The following is a 27413-nucleotide window of genomic DNA, read 5'->3' as shown; positions in this document are numbered from 1 at the left end:
GATCGACTAGGACATTGCCATGGGCCGAGCTGACTGGAGTCGGAGTTTTTATATGTTCACTGCACAGAAGTAAGGCATCATCTCCTCTTACAGAGTCGAGGAAACTGGATAGAAGGAACGCCTCTGTTGGTGGGGTTTAAACACAGATTTACGTGGATCCCAAGCTTATTCACTTTTCACCATACTATTTCTAATCAGGCCTGCTGGAGAGTCTCCTTGGTTTGTTTACATGCTGGGCTGCTAACTGCAAGTTCAGCAGGCTGTCTACTCCCGTAGAGATTTATAATTCCAGAAACTCTGGAGAGCAGTTAGACTCTACCCTGTGGGGTCTGTCAGTCAGATCGACTCCATGGCAGTGCATTTTAGGTTTTTTAAAAATAGGGAAGTAGTGGGGGGTGGCTGTATTTGGAATTTAGAAAATCTTTGTTGCAGCAGGAATGCATGGATTAAAGAAGGTTCTGAGTGTAAGGGTACGACTTTTAAACATACCTCTTACATTTCTTGCCTTGTTTTTGGAATTTTCTACTTATCTGCTTATTTTAATCATTAACTATTGGATGTTAACTTTATATTTTAGTACTTTTTGATCTAACAGTGCCACCAGAGTATAAGCTTAAAGAGGTCAGTGGTCCAGTTTTTGCTTCGTCTCTATTTTAATGCCTAGAGTGCTACTTAGCCTATCAGAAGTACTCAGGAAGCGTTTGTATAGTCTACTAAAATGTGGACACAGGCTAAAAGATATTTATGGTTTTCCCCTATATTTGATGTTACATAAAGTTAAACTAAAAGGAATCTCACTAATGCAAACTGCAAAAAATATATATACATAAACATTTTTTTCCTTTCCTTTCAGGGTGATTGTGTTGTTACAGTATTGCTCACGGAAGAGGACAAAGTTGAAGATGATGTAGTTTTTTATTTAGTATTTTCGGGTTCTACCCTTCATCATTGCACCAGCACTCGGAAGCTCAGTTCTGATACGTTAGAAACCATTGCTCCTGGTAAGTATTTGGGTGGTATCGTTACTTCCCTTGCAGAAAATAAACAACTCACTATTTCAGAAAATTGTGCATAGTTTATGCACACCTTTTTCCTGTGTTCATCAGTATACTGTGGTAGGTAGAGTAAATACACAGGATGGCATATTATTTTAAATACTGTACACAGATACTAGATTTTGTTTATGTAGTGCTGTTCAACAAAAGTCAGAACTGCACGTGAAATATGGGAGATAAAATAATGTTTTAAGTAGAAAGGTAAAAACAATTAGCAACAATATTAAAAGGTAGAAATTTTGGAGATAATCAAACCATACATGGAAGATAAAGATTCTCATATGGTTACTGCGCTGTGACTTTAAATTTGAATATGAGTTTAGTGATGGCCGGTTAATATGGTAAGACTCAATTAGTAACAGTTTTCTCAGTATCTGCGAAGGAAAGACTTGCAAAATCTTTCATAAAAGGGGAACTTATTCAAATTATAAGTTGTGTTTGCTTTTTAAAACTGAGCAGAATTAAAGGAATATGTTTACTTAGGAAACCTTCACCATGTCCATCAGAAACTTCAGATAAAATAATCACTATCTCTTGGTCTGTAGCAACATCTGAAGGTATTGATTGGGGTGTGGGGATGGGCTTTCTTTTCTTTCTTTTTTTTTTTTTTGAGCTTTCTTTTCTTAATGGATTATTCATCCAAGTTAACAGTTAACCAATTTTTTCAAAACACAAAAGGTTCCCATTTTAGGGAGGTAACCAAAAATTGACAGTTTAGTTAGTTTCCTTTACAGAATAAAATGGTCTTAATTCTTATTGAAGCTTTCCAATAAAACTGACTCTTCCTTGTTGATATAATATTTTTAAAATTGTCATTTTATGAAGCGCTTAGAGAAAGACGAAAATTTCTATTCCTGTAAAGAGTGACAGTCTCAGAAGACCATGGGGCAGTTCTATCCTCCCTTATGGGGTCACTGAGTCGGCATCAACTCAGTGGCAGTGAGTTCAGTTGTATTTCAAGGCCGTGTCTTGGTGGTATTGTATCAGCTAGTTTTTCACTACTGTGTTATTTTATGTAAGTTAGCTCACTGTCCTGGCACCTACCAAATCCTGAAAAGCACACAGCATCTGGGAACGGGATTCAGACATTTGGGAACTGTATTTATTTTCCTACTGGGAAATTCCTAAGAATATTATTCCCAAAGGATTTAAGGGTAAGAAATTTAAAAAGGATTCAGGATAGGTCCTGAGTGCTTTGCTAAAGAGTGTAGGTACCTTTCTTTGTGACGTAAAGCCCCAGTCCTCTTGTTTCTTGTGATGTATATCTTGTTAGAAAGGCCTGTCTGGGACTTGAGGTTGACTCTGGGTAGCAGGTGCCATCCTCTGTCACCATTGCTCAGTAGGTATTGTGTGCTAGTGAGCACTAGAAACAGTCCAACCAGGTGCAGCCAGTCCCGTTGGGCTCTTAATAGAAGAATAGTCATTTTTATAAGTATATTCCTAACTAAATTTAGGAAGGCTTTAGGATTTAAAGGTGTGTGTGTGCATATATGGATGTAAATACTTACATATACCCAACATATAAGTAAGTACATATAAGGAGAAAATACAGATCTAAAGAGCATGTGGCCCTGGGTCATAGCTGTCCTCTCTTGGGTGGACAGGAAGGTGCTTAGACACTTACCAGCAAGATACTTCCCCTAACATGAGGAGCATTTGCTGTTCTTGAATTTACAAATCCCCTCTACTTTCATGATAGCCTGGAATTCAATGTTTGCAACAGAACCTTTCACAGACGACCTCTCCTTCCCATTTCTTCCTGTGCCTTTGGCTCTGATACCTCTCTCTCTCTCTCTCTCTCTCTCTTGTTGCCCCTCTTTCCTGCCTGTACCCACTGATGAGTCTCCATTGGGACTTAGAGTCTGCTCACGCCAACCTCCTAGAATGGCAGTTGTATTGTGCTGGTTTCTTCTAACTGGATCCTAGTTCTCAAAATCCATCTCTGCCACATTTCTTGGGACCTGGCAGACTAGTACCTGCCTTCTCCTTCATGTGTTACACATCTGCTTTGCTCCCCTTAAGTCATGCTCTCTTACCCTCTTGCCATGTTCTCTGTCATGCTTACAGGGCTCAACACCTATCCTTTACATTGGCTACACTGCACACCACCCACATTCAATCAAGTGCCGATGCACATCACTGGTGACAAAGGGTCAGCATTCATGAAAGACCCTCCTGTGTAGGCATCCTGGATGTCAGGCGGCACTTTCACAAGTCAGCCTGAAGCAGGCTGGGCCAGGTCACCAGCGAGACCCCTAGCTGGTGCTGTAGGAGCTCTGTTACCTGTTGAAGCAAAGGAGGTCCCTGACCGACTAGCCTCCCCCTTTCCCTGCCTTTTCTTGCTGCTATCACGTCGATTACCTCAGTAATACATGTGCAAAGAGAAACATGGGGTCACTTGGAAGGATGTTAAATTGATTTTTACTTACTTTATCATAATATTGATTAAAAAATTATTTTATTGGCACTTCATCCCCATACCATGCAATTCAATAGTTGAATCATATCAAGAATTGTTGGACAATCATTACCACAGTCAAATCTAGAACATTTTCTTCCTTGTACTCATTATTTTTATAATTATATTTTTCAATTGTGGCAAAAATAAACAGAAAAGTGGGTGAAGGGAGATGTCAGACAGTGTAAGATATGACAAAATAATAATAATTTATAAATTATCAAGGGTTCATGAGGGAGGGGGGCGTGAGGAGGGAGGGGGAAAAGTGAGGAGGCTGATATTAAGGGCTCAAGTAGAAAGCAAATGTTTTGAGAATAATGATGGCAACAAATGTACAAATGCGCTTGACACAATGGATGGATGTATGGATTGTGATAAGAGTTGTATGAGCTCCCAATAAAATGATTTATATATATATATATATATATATATATATATATATATATATATATTACAAAATTCTCCAGTTAAGCAACTTCTACATGTATAATTCAGTGCCATTGATTGATATCCTAATCTGCACATGGTGTTAATTTTCAAGCCTAGAATTAAACTGCCTTAAATCTGCTTTTCTATTGTACTTGTTCCTTCAGGTCTGCTCAGAGCCCTCCTGTAGGGAGGCCTTTGTGCTTCACCTTCAGAAGTGTACAGCTGCAGCTTCTCAGGACTCCTACCACTGCCCTGCTCAGTTACCACTGCCCTGTCATCAGCAAGCACACTGTTAACCCTTCTCCCTCTTAGGGAGTCAATACTGACTCATAAGGACCCCATAGACAGAGTAGGACGGCACTCCTTCAGATTGTAAATATCTACAGGAATAGACAGCTTCATCTTTCTCCTACAAAGAGGCCGGTGGGTTTTTACCTCCGGCCTTGTGGTTAACAGCTCAGTCCCTACCCCCACACCACCAGGGCTACGTTAACACACTGTAGGTTTAGTGAGTTATGCATTGGGCTGCTGAACCACAAGGTCAACAGTTTGAAATCACCAGCTGCTCCTCAGGAGAAAGATGAGGCTTTCTACTCCTGTAGAGTTAGTCTTGGAAACCCACTGGGGGCAGTTTAACCATGCCCTGTAGGGGCACCATGGATCAGAATTGACTTGATGGTAGTGAGGTACCCCCGTGTGTGTGTGTGTGTGTGTGTGTGTGTGTGTGTGTGTGTGTGTGTGTGTGAGAGAGAGAGAGAGAGAGAGAGACAGACAGACAGACAGACAGACAGACAGACAGACAGGCAGAGACACTTGGACCTGCCTCCTACTAAACTGTCAACTTTGGAGAGGAAAGATGTTTGTTGGCTTGTTCACTGTAAAAGATAGAAAAATATCCCCAGTGTATCAAAATTTATCCTAGCCTACAGAACTCACTTTTTAAGAAAAATATTGAGAGAGGAAGAGAGACAGGCAGACACACTCTAAAAAGAAAGTAAAGAAATTGAAATGGTAGCTCTGGCTTCTTGAATTGACTGGTCGAAGGCACAAGTTTGTGTTTTACTTCCGGAGCCACCATTGGTGATGTGCATGGGTGACCCAGCTAGATTGAGCCTCAGATTTCCTGTCTGCTCTCTGAGGGCAGTGTCAGATCGGGTGAGGTTCCCTGTGAAAAGTCTGTGCGGTGGTTCATGCCTCCCCAGTACTGCGTGAATGCACGCAGTCTTTGTGCAGCAGCTATTGTCCAGAGAGGTCGCTGCACAGTTTGTGCTCCTGCGTTCTGCAGTTCCTCCTCTGTTCGGCTGGCTCGGGAGAGGAAAGGAAGGAGCTGTGTGCTTGCTGTCAATGTCCTGTTTCTTGCTGTTGCTGGCTCTGAGCTTCCTTTGAATTCCCTGCTTGCTCTGCTCCCCTGTCAAGTTTTGTAACATAGTCGTTTTTACTAAAGCCAGATGATTGACTTTCAAAAGACACCTACTTCTAGATGTTAGAAACTTGTTAGTTTTGGAGAGGCCATAAATGTGACATTTCTAAATTAGTCTACTTAAAAATAAAACAAAAAACCCAAAACCACTTTGACCTCAGCTATTGCGATTAAAACCTTGTTTTTTCCCTTTTGTATTTTCTTACTCTGTTGCTTAGTTTCTAATGAGAAAGTGTGCTTTTAAAAATAATTCATCAGCTGTAAAGGCTTAATAATCTTATTTTGCCTTATTGAAAGGCTGTAGACAAACGATCCAACGTCCTTTTTTAAAGAAAAGAAATGTGTTACCAGGGGGGACATCTTAGGGAACGGAATAGGTAGAGAATTAGAGTCCAAAATTGTTTGAATAATTGACAGCGAACATTTTACTCTTTTAAAAATGAGTTATTCTGAAGACTTTGAAAAGAATATCTTCTCTTTAAGAAACCCAGCTGTCTTTATATTAAGGAGCCTGGTGGTGTCTTTATATTAAGGAGCCCTGGTGGGTTGAACCGCTGACTACAAGGCCAGGCTTTCACCTCTATCAGCTCCTCCACAAAGGAAGATGAGGTTTTCTCTTCCCGTGACGAGTGATAGCCTGGGAACCCACAGGGCATTTCCAGCCTGTCCTGTTGGATTGATAAGTGTTGGAGTCATTCAGTATCAGAGAGTTTTTGGTTTTGTGTTAATACCAGAGAAAGACAAGCATGTTTTAAAATTAAGATATTATATTCAAAGTATCGATGATATATTGCAATAATATATTTTGTTATAAAATGTACTGAGATGGAAATACTTTTAATAACAAAATGTGCTGCCTTTATGGTAAGTTAAAATAAAATTTCATTTTTTGGTAAAAATATATTACTTTAATTTTAACTAACCAATATTTTATCTTTAGATATGAAACAAAACAAATTAAAAGACCCATATTGAATGGGGAAGCAATGTAAAGCAATTTGAATATCCTTGCAAGATAATTTTGGGGACTTTGAGTTTAGGATTACTTCAGAGGACTATTAATGAAAATGTGAATTTAGACCAAGCAATGATGATTTCAAAAGGAAAAGTAGGGCAGAATGTTAGTGGAGACGGCATTCTGCTTCTATGAAAGGCTTTGGTGCAGGCTTGTAAAAAGAAAATCTTTTCAGAATGTCTATTGTTTGCTTTTAGAATTCACAACGAGGGTTCTTGTGTGGCAGGAAAACTGCAAACATTGACGCAAAATTTGACTTTGTTTTTTTAAAAATAATTTTATTGGGGGCTCGTATGATGCTTATCATAATCCATGCATACAGCCATTATGTCAAGCACATTTGCACATTTGTTGCCATCATCAATCTCAAAACATCTGCTTTCCACTTGAGCCCTGGCATCAGCTCCTCATTTTGCCCCTCCCTCCCCGTTTCCCATTCCCTCATGAACTCTTGATAGTTTTCAAGTCATTATTGTCATATCTTATGCTGTCCGACGTCTCCCTTCATCCACTTTTCTGTTGACCGAACTCCAGAGAGGAGGTTATATGTACATCCTTGTATTCGGTTCCCCCTTTGTACCCCTTTTACCCTCCACCTTCCCGGACTTTGTTCTTTTGTGGTTTTCTTTTTATTTGTACTCATCAAAAGGGAGATACTGTATAAAGTGTGTTTGTCATGTGTAAAGGGGCTTCAAAAGACTTGTGGGAAAATCTCACTACCCTTCAATTCCATTTCTCCACATCTTTTTAAAAGCCTCCTCATCTATTAAAAAGGAAAGAAAGAAAACTAAACTTAATAAGATCAGAAGATCTTTTGGGATTATTAAAATTTAGTACATACAGCCTGGAATTTAGTAAGTAGACCTCTGATAAACAAATCAGACTCACTGCCATCTAGTCAGTTGTGATTCACAGAGACCCCCAAAGGACAGAGTACAATCCCCCAAGATGGTAACCCTACAAGAGTAGAAAACCTCATCTCTCTCCCAAGGAGTAGCTCGTAGTTTCAAACTGCTGACCTGGTGGTTTCCAGTCCAATGGGCTACTACCTTCGCTGTGCTCCTCAAGTAGACCTATCGTCACTAAAATGCAAAACTCAAAATGAGAAGAAACAGCCGCAAACATTAATACTGGAACATGCGTTCTCAATGGGTGCAATGCCACCCCTGAGGAAGGCTGCAGAAAGTACTTTTACATTTTGTTTTGTTTTTGTAGCGTGTGTGTGACAAAATGTACATGGATTCTGCAGTTTCTACACGTGCCAGTTAGTGTCATTGTTATGCTCTCAGATGAACAACCACTGTTGCTCTCACTTTGAGTTATTTGCTGTGGGACAGTTTTATTCTGCATTATAGAATCTCTGTGTATTGGAGTAGACTCAAGTGACAGTGATTTATAGTATTAAAAGTGTGGGTCTGGTGAATAGATAGAGAAAAATGATCTGAAAAGGCTTCCTAAAGGGAGCCATATTAGAAGGGCAAAAAGATTCAGAAACACCAAACCAGTTTTTTAGCCTAGATTGGGTCCTTCTCCCAAAATTGCACCCGTGAGAGTCCCGTGCCTGCTGTTTCTCCCCTCTGCTGAAGTATGTTACCTACACAGTTCCTGTCTTCTGTGAGTTCACCGAAAACTGACATTGGGTACAGACTTCAGTAAAGAATCCTGTCTCATGTTAATTAGAATGTGGATCTGAGAACTGAAAATAATAGTTGATCCTGCTGTAGCACTCAAAGTGAAGCCAACGATACTGTGGTCTCAAGTGTTCTTATGTGAAACTGAAATAGGAGGAGCTATTTGCTTTCCCACCCACAACAGATACAGGCTTTCTGAAGCTGACATCTCTGTGGAACTGGCCTTGGTCGGCAACCACTTGGAGGTTCCTTTTTTGGATCGCTCCTGAAACAAAGTCCCGATGGTTTCTTCCTGCAAAGAGAAGGCCGGGATAGACGTGTTCCACGTTCAGCTCCGCAGGAAGTGCAGTGATCCGTGGGCCAAGCTGCCACAGTGATGCTTCTCCATAGCGCTGTTCCGTCTCCATGGTGCGGGTGCTTTAGACAGCGAGCGCCCCAGCCTCGTGAACCTGTGAGCTTGAGGAAGGTGTATATCGAATGCTTTCCAGAGGACCATTAGCAGTTAAAGCTATGTTCCCCACCTAGGTTCCCGGCTGTGTTCCTCTTTGTTCTTCCACTCCTTCCTTCCTCTCCTCAGTAGTTGAGAAGCTTGTCCTGGAGCCAGGCTGTGGGAGCTCTTCTTAAAGTATCAGAAAGTTCTTTTCTCTGGGCTAGAAGGACAGGCGCATGTAAGTGGCTAATAGAAACTGCCACTCTGCTGTTATGTCAGGTGCTTCTCTTCTCTCCTTGGCTGAGGGAGACCCCCTTCAAGGCGGAGTCACCTTCTCAAGGTAAGCAACCTCGACAAAGCTCCTTAAGCTCGCTGACTATCCAACTGGCAAAATGATAGGAGCTCATATAATTCTCTTATTTGGAGACACAGATCCCACCCCATACTTAATTTTTTAAATTTTTGTTGTAAATTACCTTGAGGGATAAACTCAGAAGGCAATTAAGCGGAGGACTTAACAGGGTGCAATGTAGCACCGATGAAGAATACAGCTTTCCCTCAGATCCTAAATGCTTCCTCCCCCCAACTACCATGATCCAATTCTACCTTGCAAGTCTAGATAGAACAGAGGTTGTACACTGGTGCAGATAGGAGCTGGAGACACAGGGAATCCAGGGTGGATGATACCTTCAGGACCAGGGGTGTGAGGGGCAATACTGGGAGGGTAGAGGGTGAGTGGGTTGGAAAGGGGGAACTGATTACAAGGATCCACATGTGACCTCATCCCTGGGGGATGGACAACAGAAAAGGGGGTGAAGGGAGACTCCGGATAGGGCAAGATATGACAAAATAGCAATCTATAAATTATCATGGGCTTCATGAGGGAGGGGGGAGCAGGGAGGGAGGGGGATAAAAGGACCTGATGCAAAGGGCTTAAGTGGAGAGCAAATACTTTGAAAATGATTAGGGCAGGGAATGTGCAGATGGGCTTTATACAATTGATGTATGTGTATGTATGGATTGTGATAAGAGTTGTATGAGCCCCTAATAAAATGTTAAAAAAAAAGTGGACTTAAAGTTCAAGTCTCATTTCATCAGTAAGCTTTCTTCTTGCAAAAGAACCTCAATACATTTTTCAGAATTTCCTTCTTGAAGACGGCTTTTGATTTTTATTTTTCTTTCTTGTTACTAGGGAATTGTGGGGACAGGAAAACCCCACAGATGTAGGTGCAGACAGTGTTGGTACCTGGTCGTCTTTGTTTGCAAAAGCAGTTGTAATCCTGACACATCCCTGCAAAGAGTCCCCTGTTCACGGTGGGAAGAGGGTTTATATCTGCGTGTACAGAGACGTTAGCTTTATTTGGGGGCTGGGTTTGCCCGGCCACACTAAATGCTTACCTGCCATCCTGGAAGGATTAGAAGAATAATAATCTTGGGAGCCACTTCAGCCGAATAGAAAATATTAAAGTAAGAGAGCAGCCGTGGTGCTTTTGTGTGATTGATTTCCGGTCAGGGTGAGAGAAAGAAGTACTTTGTTCTTGACCAAGAGGAAGGGTTTCGAGGTAGCCTTTAAGTTTAATGAAGACTGGCCCCAGCAATTCTCGTTTTCCTCCAGTTTGTACTCTCAGCTTTTCTTCTTTGGAAGATGAAAAGCATAAAACCGTAACAAACAGTCTATAGATTTAGAGCATACTTTATTTTTCCTTCCGATGGTGAGCTTGTTTGTGTCTGAACGGAGAACATTGGGTTGACGATTGTGTGGCTTCCGCCCTTTTCTGATCTGCTGACTCCTATACAATTCTGTTTGACCCCACTACAGAGTAGACCAAAAGAACACAGTGTCAGCATGTGTTTACTCAGCACACTCTCCATCTAGGCCGTACGCTTGTTTGCAGGTAGTGATTCCATCTCTCCAACCTTTCCCCGGAGAATTCTACGGTCTTTGGCTTTCAGCATGCAAAATGGGTGTTCTGGCCTCCAAGGGACTCAAGTCATGTCCTTTTTAAGTGTCCATTGAGCTTGGGGAAGCAAAAGAGGGCTGAAGGGGCCTGGTCGGGCCTGTAGGCTGAGTGTGGTAAAGGTCCCCAGTGAAGTTCTCGACAGCCCTGGCTTCCCTCCACGAATGAGCAGGTGCATTGTTCTCATGGACAAATGCCAGGAGCGCAGCTTTCCCGTGTCATTGACCCCATTTACGGCGTGTTCTTAAAACTTCTTTCATAAGGAGCCCCCTTGCTTGTCTTGTGTTCCTTGGGACTTTGTCTTTGAAGGCACCTAAGGAGGCTGAGACAAGTACATTCCTGAGAGAACTTGTCTATAGCCGTTCACATGTCACAGACATGATTGTGTTGTTTGGAGTAAATCTATGTACACATGTATGTACTGGAAAGTCGCAATCCTTTTTGACTTACCCTCATATACAAATATAGTCAGAGTAGCCAATAAAACTCACCCAGACCCTCTTCTGCCTGTGAATACATTGTCTTCTAGCGTGGCTGAAAGAGGTATGCAGACTTGAGCTAATGAGCACAGGTACGTGTATCCACATACATGTGCATGTACACATGTACTCCCTATATTGCAATATTTTCCATTCTCTCCTTATTAGTCACCATCCCCTTTCTGCCTGAGTAAACACTTTAGCAACCCCAGATAGATTTCTGTGTGGGTACTTTACTTCTGCATCGTTTAGTTTCCAGTAAAGAGGTATTGCTTCACCGTGGCCTTTTGCCCTTGTGTCCATGTGTGAGTGTATGTGTGCCTGCACTGAAGAGCCAGTGATAAAACGAGAGAGTTAGAATATAATGAGAGAGTTAGAATATTGTTTAAACTTTGGGTATAAACAGAAGATGATTTAAAAAATCCTTTTATTGGGGGCTCATCACAATCCATACATACTTCCCCTGTGTCAAGCACATTTGTATATTTTTTTGCCATCATCATTCTCAAAACATTTGCTTTCTACTTGAGCCTTTGGTATCAGTTCATTTTTCCCCTCCCTCCCTACCCCCCCTCACGAATCCTTGATAATTTATAAATGATTATTATTTTCTCATGCCTTACACTGTTTGCCTCCCTTTATCCACTTTTCAGTTGTCTGCCCCCACCCCCATGGAAGGGGTTATATGTAGATCCTTGTAATTGGTTCCCCCTTTTTACCCCACCTTCCCTCCACACTCCTCATATCACCACTCTTATCACTGGTCCTGAAGGGATCATCAGCCCTGGGTTCCCTGTGTTTCTAGTTGCTATCTGTAACCGTGTACATCCTCTGGTCCAGTCAGACTTGTTGGGTAGAATTGGGATCGTGATTGTGGTGGGAGGAAGGATTTTTAAGAATTAGAGGAAAGTTGTATGTGTTATCGTTGTTATACTGCACCCTGACTGGCTCATGTCCTCCCCATGAACCTTCTGTAAGGGGATGTCCAGTTGCCTACAAATGGGATTTGGGTCCCCACTCCACACTGCCCCTCATTCGCAGTGATAAGATTTTTTGTTCTTTGATGCCTGATATCTCATCTCTTTGACACCTCGTGACCACACAGCCTGGTGTGCTTCTTCCATGTGGACTTTGTTGCTTCTGAGCTAGATGGCCACTTTTTTACCTTCAAGCCTTTAAAACCCCAGACGCTGTATCTTTTGATAGCCGGGCACCATTTGTCACAAAAAGTGATTTTATGGACCAGTAAATGATGCCTACTTTTGGTGGCATTGTAACTCCGTTTCTGTTCACGTTTTCAGGTTTCTCGTTTGAGGGCTTGGGGGGCAGGGGAAATAGTTAACTGCATTGTAAAGCTTTATACAGGCTTGGGGAAGGACAATGTGCATTATTATTTTAGTGCAGTATATTTGGTAAGGAATGGTAAGTTTAAGGGTTGAAGGTAAAATTTGGGTTAGATGCTAAATTGTTCGCATATTATGGTGAGCTGTGGCTTTAGTTTTGGTTGATAGTCATGTCCTCATCAAAGGATCGTCAGGAGTTGATGAACTAGCTCAATTCTGAATAGGTGGACAATGCTTTAAATTTATTGTGATATTCCTAAATGGGAGCAGTAACAGTGTTTCTATGACTGAGAAACATTGCTATCTTCCTGTCTAGTTTATTTGGAAAGTAATGAGTATGTTCTTGATGACAAAGAACTTAGACGGACCCTTCTAAACCCTGGTGGCACACCGTGCTGGGCATAGAGCTGCTCACCACAATGTCGGTCTGTGGTCCCAGCCCACCAGCTGCTCCACAGAGATTTGACGTCCTTGAAACCCAAAGAGGTAGTTCTACTCTGTCCTCCCTATGTGAGTTTTAATCCAGTCAATAACAGTGAGTTTTTTGAGTCTTCTACTTTGTGCCGCTTCACTTTGTAATCAGTGTCCGGGTTTGGTGGTTGTTTAGCTGTTAGTAGTTGAACAGACTGAGCCAGATGCTGTAGCACCTTTTAAAAGAAACTTACCTTACATACTTGAGTATAAGCCTAGTTCTCCAGCATATTTTAATGCCATTTTCGTGGTAAAATTTGGTGCCTCGGTCTGCTTATCCTCGAGTATATACAGTACTTTTTTTGCCAGGGATGAACTCAAAACCTCTGTCCGAATCACTTGACTTAGTTCTGCTACCGCTGTTGTCTTACCAACAAACCAGGCTAGCAGCTCTTCAGAGAAAGAGGGTTTTTTATTCTTCTTAATTTCAATTATGACTTCACTCACATACCCGCAGACATAATTGCTATACATACACACAGCCACAACATGTAATAAATACATACATGAGACCAAGTTTGCTCCAGCTTCCTACAAGCGTCATAGAGTCAGTTTGGGAATGTAATGGAAGTACTTACGCTCTTCCATTATGGTTATGTGTTTGTATGAGGACAGGTCTTGATGGCTCACGAACCTACTGCTATTGCTTACTAGACACACTGGCCCGTGTTCCAGGTGGTGGAACATAGGCAGGAATTTAGCTGTTACCCTTTCTCCTTTGCTTATCTTATAGGCAATGTGGTATAAAACTCTTGCACCATGATGTTATAGGCCATGTGAGTCACCCTCAGACTTGCCTTTGAGTAATGGATTGTGTTGATAAGCTACCCATCCTTTGAGAAGTTATTTTATTTTTTGTAGTCTTGGGTCTCATCTGTAGATTGAGGCTAATAGATACCTTATAAACTGATTTGTGTAAAGAAAATGACACTTCAGATGCCTTGGTATTTTAGTAAGTAGGCAACTGCTTCCTGCTACTTAGAAGGGGGAGATGTCGTCTGCCATAGAGGGATGAACGACTTACAGAAAATACTAGGTAGAAAGTCAACTTATGTATTATTCGGACTGATCGCATTGCGGGCGTGGGTGGAGATAAGGTTTCTTCTAAAGATAGCAGAAAGCTGACTCTGTGCGGCCAGAGCTTGAGACCTCTTGCAGCCTGTGCTCCCCAGGGGTCCTCTCAGCCTCCCGCTCTGTGGAAGAGCAGGCTGGGCTGGAGGGCAGATGGGTGCTAGTGGCTAGTCCCCCAAAGCATGAAGTGAGACAACTCAACAAAACGTGAGTGTGGTATCCTTTCCCCTTTTCTCATCAGGAAGATGTTTTATGGAACAAGTTGTTGATGACCAGAGATAGCTCTGGCAAGTTGAGGGGACACAGTATGCATCTGAACAAACGTCTTCCACATATTCTGTGAATCGAAATACCCAGAACTAAGTCTGCTTTCTCCAAGGTATCCTTACCTATAGGAAAACAGTGTGGCTAGAGTCAGCTGATCCAAGTCCTCGAGGTGGCTGATCTTACTGTCCAAAGGCATGGCTCCTTTGGTCGCTGCTGCTCTGTGGAATGGGACTGTGGGCACACACAGTACTGTGTCAGCGTTCTGTAGTCAGGTGATTTGATTGAAGTCCTTGCTACATTAGTGGTTGAGACAGGAAAAAACATGCAGCCGAGAACAAAAAATTAGCATCTGGGCCTTGGAGTGCCGATCCAGTTTAAACCTGTGAAAGCTAGAAGCCTTTAGAGAAGGAAAATGCACATGCTTTTCCCCTAATTGAGAGTGAGAGGAAGTGGGAAGACCTCACCTGTCAAAACGGGGGTGGTCACTTGGGAGGCAGCCCAAGAAAAACCGGGCTGTTCCATCCAGTTCTGGCTCTCAGAACTTCACTGAGATAATCGGATCGTGTATAACATGTGGACCTTCTTTTTTTTTTTAATCGTTTTGTTAGGGGCTCATACAACGCTTATCACAATCCATACATACATCAATTGTGTCAAGCACATTTGTACATTCATTACACTCATCATTCTCAAAACATTTGCTCTCCACCTAAGCCGTTGGCATGAGGTCCTCATTTTTCTCCTCCCTGCCCGCTCCCCCTCCCTCATGAGCCCTTGATAATTTATGAATTATTATTTTGTCATCTCTTGCCCTGCCCCACGTCTCCCTTCACCCCTTTTCTGTTGTCTGTCCCCCAGGGAGGAGGTCACATGTAGATCCTTGTCATTGGTTCCCTCTTTCCAACCCATTCTCCCATTACCTTCCCAGTATCGCCACTCACACCACTGGTCCTAAAAGGATCATCTGCTCTGGATTTCCTGTGTTTCCAGTTCCTCTCTGTACCAGTGTCCATCCTCTGGTCTAGCCAGACTTTCAAGGTAGAATTGGGATCATGACAGTGGGGGGACGTGTGGACCTTCTGAAGCACTTCATCACATCCCCATTTGATCGCTTGCATTGCGGTCATCTTCAAGAACGTTCTGGGGATCTGTGGCATTCCCCCATACAACCTGTAGGAGTGCTTCTGCTCCCATAACAGTTACAATCTCTGGAACCCACGGGGGCATTTCTCCCTGGCCCTGCAGGGTCGCTGTGAGTCAGCATCCACTTGATGGCACTGAGCTTGGTTTTTTATTTGTTTGTTGCATTTTCACATTGGTTCTGTTTAGCAGGTATTTGATTTCGTGCTGTAGGCAACTTTTTATTGGATTCTTGTGTTTTTAGTCCTCAGTTTCCTCAGACTGAGCAGTAGTAGTTGATGTTCAGGGCCTGTTAATTGCCAAACACTCTGCTATGGGATGGGATAAGATGCTGCTTACACTTTATTAAGGCACTATGTCATACATGCACCTAGCAAATAGCTGAAAATGGCGCTGGGAGTATTTAGGAATCATGTGTGAGCGCTGGGAGCAAGGAGGGAGGGATGTTTTTAGGAGTCAGCCAAGCATTGGAGAGGACTGACTATTGTCCTTGCTGCTGTTTTCCTTAGGCCACGACTGCTGTGAGACAGTGAAGGTGCTGCTCTGTGCTGCCAAAGAGGGGCGGCCTGTGTTTGTGGTGGCGCAAGAAGACTTCCATTTTATCCAAGATGAGGCCTACGACGCAGCCCAGTTCCTCGCGACTTGCGCTGGAAACCAGCAGGCCCTGAACTTCACCCGCTTTCTTGATCGGTCCGGCCCTCCCTCTGGGGACGTGAATTCCCTCGATGAGAAGGTAGCGCTGGCGTTCAGACACCTGAAGCTGCCGGCAGAGTGGAATGTGCTGGGGGCAGATCAGACTTTGCATGGTAAGCATTTATACGTCCCACAAACAAGCCTTGGGGTTTGGGGTTTTGCTTTTTAATGTGAATGTTTCATACGAATTTCGTACGTGGTCATTGTCATCAGGACTTCTTCCACCATAGCTGCATAAAGCTCACAGTTACTAGCACGGTGGCATCACGCATTGTTTGCTGAGCTGTTCTTCTAGTGCAAGCACCCGAGGAAACCCCCGTGTTGTTTAAAAGTCTCTCTTGAAGGAGCGTGGGGCTCACGACTACCCCAGGCTTGTTCTCCAGCAAAGAAACCCGAGGAGTGGCGAGCATACTACCATTTTTTGTTACTTGATCATGTTTTATTACCAAAGACAGGATTTTCGTAATTTAATTTTGAAGTGCTTTTGAGTTGGAGAAAAAGAAAGATTGAGGGGAGGGGAGTATGGAAGCAGGGTGTGCTCTGGGAAACTCCGGGCTTCATTAAGCAGAGAAGTGACTCTCTCCCTCCCACTCCCCACTGGCTTTACATAGGGAGCCTGAGTCTGGAACTAGACGGCACCTAACACCAGTGACGACAACATAGCAATGAAGGTGCTCCGAGGACCTTCTGTAGGTTCCACTGAAGTGAAATCTTTAAAAAGCTCACTTTTTAAAAAGCACTGATACACACAAATAGCTCTCTGTAAAAAGGTAATAAGCAAGCATTTGTCTACATGCGGTTATGTTGCATGTATGACTGAACACATTTATTGCAGAGAAAGCATGTTAAAACATGTCTCTGATCAGCAAATAGCTGCACAGCTGCACACTTACCTTAGTCTCTTAAAATGTTGATGGCAACGTACGTACAAATGTGCTTGACAAAATGGATGTATGTATGGATTGTGATAAGAGCTTTGAGAGCCCCCATTAAAAAAAAGATAACCTTTTATGCCATGTCAAAAATTATTTTGAGATCAAGATTAACATCAAATTTGTAATAAAATTCAAGTCAACTTTGTCCCAAGTGACTGAAGTTTTGCAACAAACTTCTGAAAAGGTTGCCCCAGATAAAACCACAGATTCTGGGTGGATCAAAAGTCGTAAGGAAGCTGGGGAAGACACCAGTGATGAGCCAAGAGAGGGAAGCCTGCTAAGTCAGTGGATGGAGAGATTGTCACTGAACTCCAGAAACTGGTGGAAGAAGATCGTAGAGAGAGGATTGATGTTCTGGACACCCAAGTCGCGATCTCACATGGCCTGGCTAGTTTAGTTTGAAGTGTTGTGGTAGCACAGTGGGTTACAGGTTGATCTGCTAACTGTTCAGCAGACTTGATGAGTCCCAAGAGTGTTACGGGAGGAGCAGCTCTTTCCACCACTCTTTTCAAACAAAAATTGATGCTATTGAGCACAGTTTTATGGCACAGATCCCAACCAGAGATGAGTCTTGGATTTACTAATACCATGTATAGAACTGAGTCTGGTCAAACAGCAGCTTCTGAGTGGATCTGCTCCATCAGCTAAATCCAAGGCAAAGGGGTCAGCGCAGAGGGTTTTGGAGATTCCAATGGGGTAATCTGGATGGATTTTTCTCAGCGGACCTGAGTAGGCATGCCTCTCTGTTCAGAGTCTTCTGAAGAGCCCCCTGCGTGGCACGACCAGTTAAGTACTGATTTACTAGCCAAACGCCCGGCAGTTTGAACCCACGTAGAGGCAGCGCACAGGACCCTGGTATTCTGCTTCAAATGGCCGTAGCCTTGAAGATGGCGCTATCCTGCGCACTTGAAGCTGCCATGACTTAGAAACACTTAGCAACAACATGGGTGGATCTGAAGACCTTTTGCGTTTTCTTTAGTGTCTAGAATGTTTACTCTAATTGGATTTTATACATCATCGTCAGGAGGAACTGTATTAGTTATTTGTAGGGCTATGATGATTCCCCCTCCCCCCAACACACACACACCACCATTCAGTTTTGTCTTATTCAAGAAGGGATGGGAGTTGGGTTATTTCTACATTTATCTGTGATTAGAATGAACTGTTAGAAAAACAGATGTGGAAATTTTGGGTGAATCTTTCTCTTTCCTAGCCTTAACTTCTCCCTCTTTAATGGGAAGGAACACTTTAATATTTTTGCATGCTTTCCATGTACTCCTAACGTTTCTGTTGTAAAATGTACTTAAGCAGTTGTGTCACAGGCAGAACCCATTTGAACACATGGATACGACTACAACAGGCCACTCACTGTGTGATTCCATTTATATAACATTGCAGAGAAGGCAAAACTATGAGATCAGAGATCAGACTGGGAGTAGTTGCTCAGGATTAGGAATTGGGAAAAGGTCTAGCTATCAAAGAGTACCATGAGGGACATCGTTAGTGTGTTGAAATTGTGTTGTATCCCGATACTGATGGTAGTTTTAAGCAAACCAAACTCACTGTCATTAAGTCAACGCTGACACATACAGACCCCCCCTATGGGTGTCCAAGACTGAGACTGTTTACTGGAGTAGAAAGTCCAGCCTTTCTCCGGAGGAGTTGCTGGTGGTTTCAAACTGAGGACCATGCAGGTCGCAGCCCGATGCATAATTCCCGGAAAGTAAGTGACGACTCCTGGAGACCCAACGAGACAGTCGAACGGCCCCCAGAGAGCTCTAGAAGCTGTAGCACATGGGAGCAGAGTGCCAGGTCTTTCTCTCATAGAGTGGCTGGGATACCCTACCCCCCAAAGTGAATTTCCTGTTGCATATAAACTTTAAATACTGCATACACTCTAATGTAAGCCAACCCAAGTATAAGCCGAGGCACCTAATTATTACCTGGGAAACCAGAGAAACTGACTGACTCAAGTACAAGCCTAGGGTGGAAAATGCAGAAGCTATTGGTGAGTTTCAATAATCAAAATAAATGAAAATAAAATTACTAACAATTGAGACAATTGGGGTAATGTATTTAAATATTTATTTTAAATAAAAACATAAATAAAAGGACAAGTCATTTAACAATAGTAAACCAGCATAGTAAGTGGAAAATAGGTTCCACAAAAACAATAAGGTATCAACAATGATACCTTAAGAGTACTATTCCCTGAGCTCAATCAGCAACCAAGCTAAAATGTAAAGAGTTAACATTCTTCAAAACTGGATTCCTCATCATCATCCGTATCCCAATGCAGAGCTTCAGCTGGTGTGAGGTCATCATAGACACTGTCCTCACTGAGATCGCCATCATCACCATCACTGCTGTCATTTTCATGCAAAGTGCAGTCTTCACAGCCATCCATAGCTTTACTAGTACTACATTTCTGGAAGGCACGTCGCACCATGTCTTCTGGAATGTCTTCCCATGCATCTCGAACCCACTTTGCTATTAACTCTGTCAGGCTTCATGAGACTTCCTCCTTTAGTTAGTCGGGCTTGACCAGATGACATCCATTCATGCCACATCCTTCGCACACAGTCTTTAAAAGGCTTATTCAAAGATACATGTCATAGGACGGCTCTGATTGGTTAGATGTAGTGAACAAACATTCAAAACCCTGCAGTGTCAGCGGGGCTTTGAATGAACAGCGGAGAAACGGCAATCACCTGCGAGATGACGGGCGCTTGTCTGCTACCTGGTGTGTTTGTGTGTGTGGGGGGGCGGGGGTGGAGCAGCGAGATGTTACACCTCGCTGGGGTACCACTGATCTGTGTATAAGCCGAACCCCAGTTTTTCAGCACATATTTTTTGTGCTGAAAAACTCGCCTTATACACGAGTATATACGGTAGTAGAAATAATTTAAATGATGACAAAATTGGTTGAAATGCACACCAGGACTGCCTCTTTTGTAAAAATCTACCATGAGGACTCTGATTTCAGTGCTAGCTATATGCGCCCCAGTCAGAGTTACTCAATGAACTGTGGGTCGTGGGCTGTGAACACAGCATGTGACAAGGGCAGAGTGTCTTCAGTTAAAAGTTGATCGTGTTTTCTGTTGAGGGACCAGTGTAAAGGAAGAGTGCTCATATCTGCGCTGCACATCAGAACATTCAGATGAGCTCTTTTCCAAAGAAGATTCCGAGGAAGCTATTGGCCTGGCCAAGTGACAAGGGGATTTTATTACATAACAGGACTACTCAGTGTTGAAAGCAAGGGTGTTTACAGGTGTTTCTGCTTAATACATTTATAAAGGAGTCCTGCCAAGCTTGTGGTTAATCCTCCTACCCTCTAATTGCCTCGATGCAGTGCTTCTTAGCTTTTTTTAGGTCAGTGATTCCTTTGAGAACCTGAAAATAGCTCAGATTTCTCTTCAGGGAAAAAGTGTTTGTAGGTACGTGCCTGTCAAAATTCACATATGCTTTGAGGGTGTGCATAATTTCCCTTAACCCCCGGCATGAGCATGACGTTAAAAACCCTTGGTCCGATCAAGTGCCCACCATATCTTGGCCAGGGACGTTCGCCCGGGCCTTGATTGCATCGCCAACCCATCGCCAGTGGGGGTAAGTGTGTGGCAACCCTCAGCAGCAGCCTGGAATTCGTATTTAGGAGGTATTTATGGAACTAGACATTCCTAGGATACTTCCTTGCAGATGCTGGGAGGAAGTGGGAGCCTCAGTTGAATATTTGCCTGCACGTATTGTCGTCACAGTTCCTTAGAAAACTTAGCATTTGCTACTTTAAGTGTATGTTTTTAGTCAGCATCTAGCTTTCGATGTCTTCTTAATTTATATTTTTTCCCCTCATCCTCATTGGTCAAGATCTCTATCTTTTCCTTTGTGAAGCTTTACTGATTGGATAAGCCAGACACCATTCTTACTAACTCTGTAAATGATTTGAATCGTCTTCAGAGATTGGCTATTTGCCTCTGAGAAGGTTAGGCAGCCTATGTTTACCCCACCTCCCACTCCGTAAAAGATCTAGTAATTTTTGTTTAGTAAAAAGCCATTGCACATGACATCTTGATTTCTGAATGGCTTTGAGGAATTTATTGTCATGAGTTCACCTTCAAGCATTAAAATGGACCAAACAGATGTGTGCTTCCTTAGAGTATCTTATTCATTGCATAAGAATTCAAAATTATCATAGAATGTTTTGGAAAATAGCCATTTTAACCCTCCAAAGAAATTTGAAGTTGTTCAGATCTCTAACTCATTTCTGTTTTCACTGAACAACTATGGGATTTAGCTTAACTGGTTTTTGTTTTGGCTAAAGCTTGGTAAAGGAAGGCCTCTCCAAAGATGACGTGCACACAGCTAAATACACAAGGGGCTTCATGAAAAAAACCTTTTAAAAAATATATCATTTTATCGGGGGCTCATACAAATTTTATCACAATCCATCCATCCATCCATTGTGTAAAGCACATTTGTACATTTGTTGCCCTCAGCATTCTCAAAACATTTGCTTTCCACTTGGGCTCTTGGAATCAGCTCCTCATGTTTCATTCTTTTTCCCCTCCCTCCCCGCTGCCCCTCCCTCATGAACCCTTGATAATTTATAAATTATTATTATTTTGTCATATCTTACACTATCCAACGTCTCCCTTCACCCCCTTTTCTGTTGTCCTTCTTCCAGGGAGGAGGTTATATGTCGATCCGTGTAATTGGTTTCCCCTTTCCACTCCACGCTCCCAGTATCACCACTCTACCCACTCTTCCTGAAGGGAATCAATCATCTGTCCTGGATTCCCTGTGTTTCCTGTTCCTGTCTGTACCAGTGTACATCCTCTAGTCTAGCCAGATTTGAAAGGTAGAATGGGGATCATAATAGTGGAGGTGGCGGGGGCTGGGAGGAAGCATTTAAGAACTAGAGGAAAGTTGTATGTTTCATGGTGCTACCCTGCGCCCTGAGTGACTCATCTGAAAAACGCTTTCTATGAACTTTTGAAAGGACCTTGTATGCGTGTGTTTTTGTTTATGTGTAGAATAAGCACCTAGAGTTGTAAGACTGGAAATCCTGGGATGTCAAATAGGTCTTCCACTCCATGTCTCTTGCATTTTCTTGTAAGACTCATGGTTCTCGCCCCCTCATGCCAGGGGCTGGGGGAGCCAAAGAAAACCAAGTCCATGCTTTTGATTATTTGCTACTCTTCTCCGTCAGCATGCACAGATGAAATGTTCTCACCATTTAAAGTACGGAAGCGATACTTGTGCTCATGGGAAGAATAATGGGCTATTGTTCCATCTCCTTTGTTTTAGGTGAGAATTTTATTTCAGATAAAAACACTCCCCCAGCATCACCTACCGATTCCGAGTGCTATAAATACCACAGGCCATTGGAAATAGGAGCTAGATGGAGGCCTGGAATCCAGTTGACACTCATCTCCTGACCTTAGCCAAGTGTTTGCTTTTCTGAACTCCACCCTCCTCCTCTGTAAAAATGGGAGAGTAATACCTGGCATCCGGAATTGTGAAATTAAGTGGATTAATCTTATGTGGAGCCTTTAGTGCATATTCCCTGGGACCTTGGGTGAAGTGTACCACAGTTGTTATTCATGTGCTGACCCCCGGCAGCGCCCTGGATGGAGTGGACGTGCCCTGTGTGTGGGGTTTCCTGGGCTGCATTCTGGAGGGAGCAGGACCGCACTAAAAGGAAAGGGTCTTCAAGGTAGAATGAGGTGTTTTTTGTTTTCTCCTTTTTAAAATTTTTCTGAAATTAATCCTCCCGTTGTTTGTTTTACCTTTACACGTGTTCTTTAATCGCTGGTTACATAAAGAGGTGTCTACTGTGTGGTTTTTGCTACACTTACATCCTAAATGTAGTAAGGATTCACCAGGAGAGCATGGAGCAGGGAGTAGCTGGTTGAGCAGGCAGCCCTGCCTTCTTTCTCCACATCATTCAAACCTCACTTAATTGCTTGATCCAGCTCGTCACTGCCTCTATGCTTAGTGGAAATGCAGAATTAAGATACTCTCCTCCTTAGAGGAGCCATGGTGGTGCTTGGGTAAGGCACTGGACTGCTAATTTTAAGGTCGTTGGTTCAAACTCACCAGCCACTCTGCAGGAGAATTACGTCAGTGGTTGTGGGTTTGCCTTGGTTTGAGGTGTTCTTAGTTTGCCCCTGCGAGAGGAATGCCCGTAGCCATCAGCATGAGGTCACCCAGAGAGCAGGCCCACTGAAAGTTTTTGCTCTGAAAAAAGCAAGGGGAAACAACTGGAGTTTATTTGGTCATGGGATTAAATAATTAGATGGAAAGTCCTAGTTATCTTTGGGGGTGTGAATTCTCCATATAAAGGGGACCAGTCTTGATCAGTTTTCTCAAGGTGCCACAGGATAGTTGCAAGTACATATTAAGATATTTGATGAAAATTGAAAACTGCATTGGTGCGAAAGCAGCCAGGAAATTTGCTCCACAGTTTTCCTATCCTAACAGTGTGCCTGCTCCTTCTGTAGGTTTCCTTGGGCACCCTTTTACCCACAGCCCTGACCTTTCCTTTCAGACTTCTGTTGGTTCCTAAACTCCAAGAACATTGAAAGGAAGGAGCACCAGTGGAGTCTGCCGAGGATGCCCAAGCTACTGTTTTGATGTGGCGTAAATCAAAGAGCACAGATTTCTTTAGGGAAGTCTTAGAGAGATGGGAACATTGCTTTTAGACGTGTATAGATTGATTGGAGAATATGTATTAATTACCTCCTTATGGCTGATGTTTGGACATACATCCTCACTCATACTCTATTTGCTGTTTTAGTTCCTGTACTTCTTCCAGAGTGTTTGATGGCTTTCCATGGAAATGTTTAGTGCTAGCACTTAGCATATTTCTTCTGCTATCATCGCTGCTGAAAAAAGAAAGAAGAAAACAAACTATAAAAAGACTGCTAATGGACACAGAGGCAATAGAGTATTCAAGACAAGCAGTGCCTAATAACTTCAAGGCCTTCACTGGCTGTCAAACTTGATTTTGTTCTGTGGTGCAGGTTTTCTCTTTGCAAAAGCCCGTTTTGTTAACACCAGCTTGTTAAGAATGTTTTCTCCCTCCCTGGAATCACTTCAGGTTTCCTTACAGAGGAGGAGCAAGAAGGGTGGTCGTAAGGTGTCATAGTAGTGAATTCAAAGAGCGCTGTGAGCAGAGCGTGTTGGTGGATGTAGTACATGTGGAAAGTACATGTGCTTTGGGGACTAGACTTCACAGAACTTAGAAATTTTTGATTCATCAGAGAATCTGATCATTTGAAAAAGATGCAACCCAGGAGTCTACACATCATCATTAAAGGCCCAGTAGGCATGACGCCTCACAGCTGCCGAGAGGACTGGATTTGTGTGCAAGGTGCTTCCAACGCATGATGGGTCTTCAGTTCATCTTCTCAGTGGGTAAAAGCTGGACCTGTGTTAAGATCATTCCACTTGAGAATGAGTAAACAGAAACAAGCAAACCAAGGGCCCATGAGATAATATGACAGGATAAAAGAAAATGAAATGCTGAGTATTCAGATGGAAAAGTTTCTGGTGATGATTTTCTCCAAGAACAAAGAAAAATGGAAATCGTTTCACTTTGACTTTAATGAACCTAAGAAGTCAGACTGTATGAAACCAGAGGAAGAAGCAGTGAGGAGAACATTAGTTGTCAGGGTCCGGCCATAAAGCAGAACTAGTAAAAGATGCTTGCATTAAGGCTTATTACATGATTGTGGGAGCCGACTAAGCAAATCTGAAATTACAGGGTAGGAAAGGAAAATAAGACCGTGAACAGGCTCGTCCCATGGTCACCGGCCAGGGCTGTCATCTTCTGGCACGCAGGGAGGGAGGGTCTCGGAACAGGCTGGAGCTCCCAGGCACAGGCTGAAGCTGCCCTCCACGGGCCAGGGGCATTCTCTCTGCAGGGCAAACCTCACTCCTGCTTTTAAATCTTCCAAATGATTCTGTCCATATTATCCAGAAATCATCCCGCTGATCAAATCCACTGTTTCAAGCATTAATTACATCTGAAAGCACCATTACAGTGCAGACAAAGCTGGAAATTTGACTAAAATGATACAAGGCCCTCCAGAATCCCATAGCAAAAAGAAATTGAAATTGGGGCAGGTGATCCATTAACACTACAGTGTCACTGCAGTAGTATGCTGAGCTAAATTGACTAACTCTCAGAATACAGAGGGAGACCAAATAAAGTATGTTATCTGGTCTTTCTTAGGCCTGGGATGCCTTTCTTCCACTCAGTAAGCTGATGATGCCCACAATTTGATTTGTCCTAGGTGGAGGAGGCAAGAGTAGAGTCCTGTGTGTGCTTAACCAGCAGAACCTGTTTTTAGTGTTTAACTTGTCAACTCCTGTCTCAGTATTCTTTTAAAAAGTAATTATATCCTTTATGATACGCCCATTTAAGCCCCAACAGCTAATTTCCCTTGGTCCCCACGTTATGGAGCTTGCTTCTTTTTCTTCTTCTTCTTTAAGAAGGAGGCAAGGATATGTGCATATGGGGTCACCCTTGTAAACCTGCCTATATCCATTGGTTGAACAAATGTTATTTCATCAAAACGTGGTGATAACTTGATTCTCTTGTGTGGGATTGTCTCCAACTGGGGAATTACTTCCCATACGTTTTTCTTGCTTGGTTTTGATTTGACTTAAGAGGAAGTCTACCTGATTGCTCATAAAGTATGTTGTGGATAACCTAGGTAGCTGCATCTAGAAGTGAGGATGGTTACCTAATTTGTTTGTTTGCTTTCCCTTTGTTTTTACATTCTTAATCCTTTTCATTTCCTCCCCGGCTACAGATGGTGTCCCACGGGAGACTCTGATGCATTTTGCTGTGCGGCTGGGACTGCTGAGGTTGACATGGTTCCTGCTACAGAAGCCAGGTGGCCGGGGAGCTCTCAGCATACACAACCAGGAAGGGGCGACACCTGTGAGCCTGGCCTTGGAGCGGGGTTACCACAAGCTGCACCAGCTTCTTATCCAGTAAGTGTGCTCTGCCTAGTTCCCTCCTCGCAATCCTTCCTCCACCCCCTACCCCCATTCCCCGCCAAGCTCCACCTCCTGATTCAGATTTGGACCACCCACTTGGCTGCTCCTTGTGGCTTTGCCTCAAATTAAAACCTCAGCTCTCTACCTGGCCTTCTCCTGGAGGTTTGCAAGCTCACGCCTGCTAACTGCTTCAGTGCCAGACAGAGAGCAACGTAAGTTTTGTCACTCCCTTTCTCTCTCCTGCCTACCCGTACTGATTGCTTCATGCTGTTTCTATTGTGCTGTAGACTCTGAGTAAGTTGTCTTCACTGACTGCATACATTCCCAGCGTGTCCACTGTATCCCATTGTCTTGTAAGAGGGAACTTTTCGTGTGTGTGTACGCACTATATGTATTTGACATGTTTTTAACATAATAATTGTATATGGAAAACATGTTAAATCATTGCATTTTGGTTTTAATTGAATCAAGAAGAGTGGTCTTTCCTAAGAGTAGCAGTAAAAATAGAGCTGTTGTCCTGTGAACAGTAGGTATACCCTGTGTGTATCTGTGAGCCCTGTTGTTTGTACATTCTGACTCCCTAAAGAATCGCTAGGGGAATTATTTTTCTTACATAAATAGAGAAATAGATGGGTTGGAGCAGCCAGTGTTTTTCATGGGAACACTTACAGAAGTTTCAGGTGTAGTTTCTTTTGTTTCATATGTTTCTTGATTAGATCTGTGACTTATTGTCACCAACTTTCCTATCACATGTCCCAAACAAATATTCTGAATATATGCTCTTTAGCATTTGAGGGACTCCTGTACATTGAATAAGGAGCCTTGGTGGCACCATAATTTAGATATTGGCTACTAACGGCAAGACCAGTCACTCCAAGGAGAAAGATGAGATGGTCAGCTCCTGTGAAGGATCATAGCCTTGGAAACCCAGTACAGGGTTGTTAAATCTGAATTAACTCGTGGCAGCTGGAGTTTAGTTTTGTACATTAAATTGTTATTTCCAGGTTCTCAGATTTTTGCCTGTGCTAGTTCTAATATAGCTGTATTTTTTAATTGTTTGTGGATGTGGGTGCAGAGGGGTGTTGACCAAGATAGAGCCTCAGAATAGAGTGCTGCTGGTGGGTTATGCACACCATTTTCTCTTGCTTCACCTTTCAGGCTTGTGAATAGACCAGTTAAGCCAGACAGAGGGTTCCTGGCAGAAAGCTCTCTGCTGGTGCTGGAGATACAGTGGGGGTAGGAGGGGCATCCTTCATCTCAAATGAACTTGGATACCTGAGCTCCCCAGTGACAGTATTCCAGAGAGCGATATGTTCCAGTGTTTCCTATTTCCCATCTGGCCAATAATTGGATTTGTGCTGCTGCTTACCTCATGGCCTCAGGAAGACAGGCTTTGTTCCAGAAATTGAACAATTAATAAAGTATAACTATTATGAAGTTCAAATACAGTTCCTCTAATTTGATCATGTAATTCAGAGTTTTGTTGAGAAGTGGGGTTAGCTAAGGATTGCCATCCAAATGAGGAAATAAAGTGATTACAACAGCTTCATTATATGCTTGAAGGACATGTCACAAGACTGTTATTGCAACATAGCTTTAAGGAAGCTAA

The 27413-nt window shown here is 42.9% G+C and overlaps 1 protein-coding gene across 7 annotated transcripts in view; it reads left to right on the top strand.

Annotated features, from left to right (window-relative positions):
• The window catches only part of AKAP13 (A-kinase anchoring protein 13), a 375367-nt gene that overhangs the window by 137246 nt on the left and 210708 nt on the right, over nucleotides 1–27413 (top strand). For all 7 annotated transcript variants that reach the window (XM_075557871.1, XM_075557872.1, XM_075557870.1 and 4 more), the window contains 3 exons: nucleotides 854–1001; nucleotides 15677–15973; nucleotides 25615–25798. In XM_075557871.1, the coding sequence (XP_075413986.1) occupies nucleotides 854–1001; nucleotides 15677–15973; nucleotides 25615–25798 (629 nt within the window). The remainder of the gene's footprint in view (nucleotides 1–853; nucleotides 1002–15676; nucleotides 15974–25614; nucleotides 25799–27413) is intronic.

The sequence above is a fragment of the Tenrec ecaudatus genome, chromosome 9 (genome assembly GCF_050624435.1).
Source record: "Tenrec ecaudatus isolate mTenEca1 chromosome 9, mTenEca1.hap1, whole genome shotgun sequence".
NCBI lineage: Eukaryota > Metazoa > Chordata > Mammalia > Afrosoricida > Tenrecidae > Tenrec > Tenrec ecaudatus.
The sequence above is the reverse complement of the archived record's forward strand: the minus strand, read 5'-3'. Positions and strand labels throughout refer to the sequence as shown.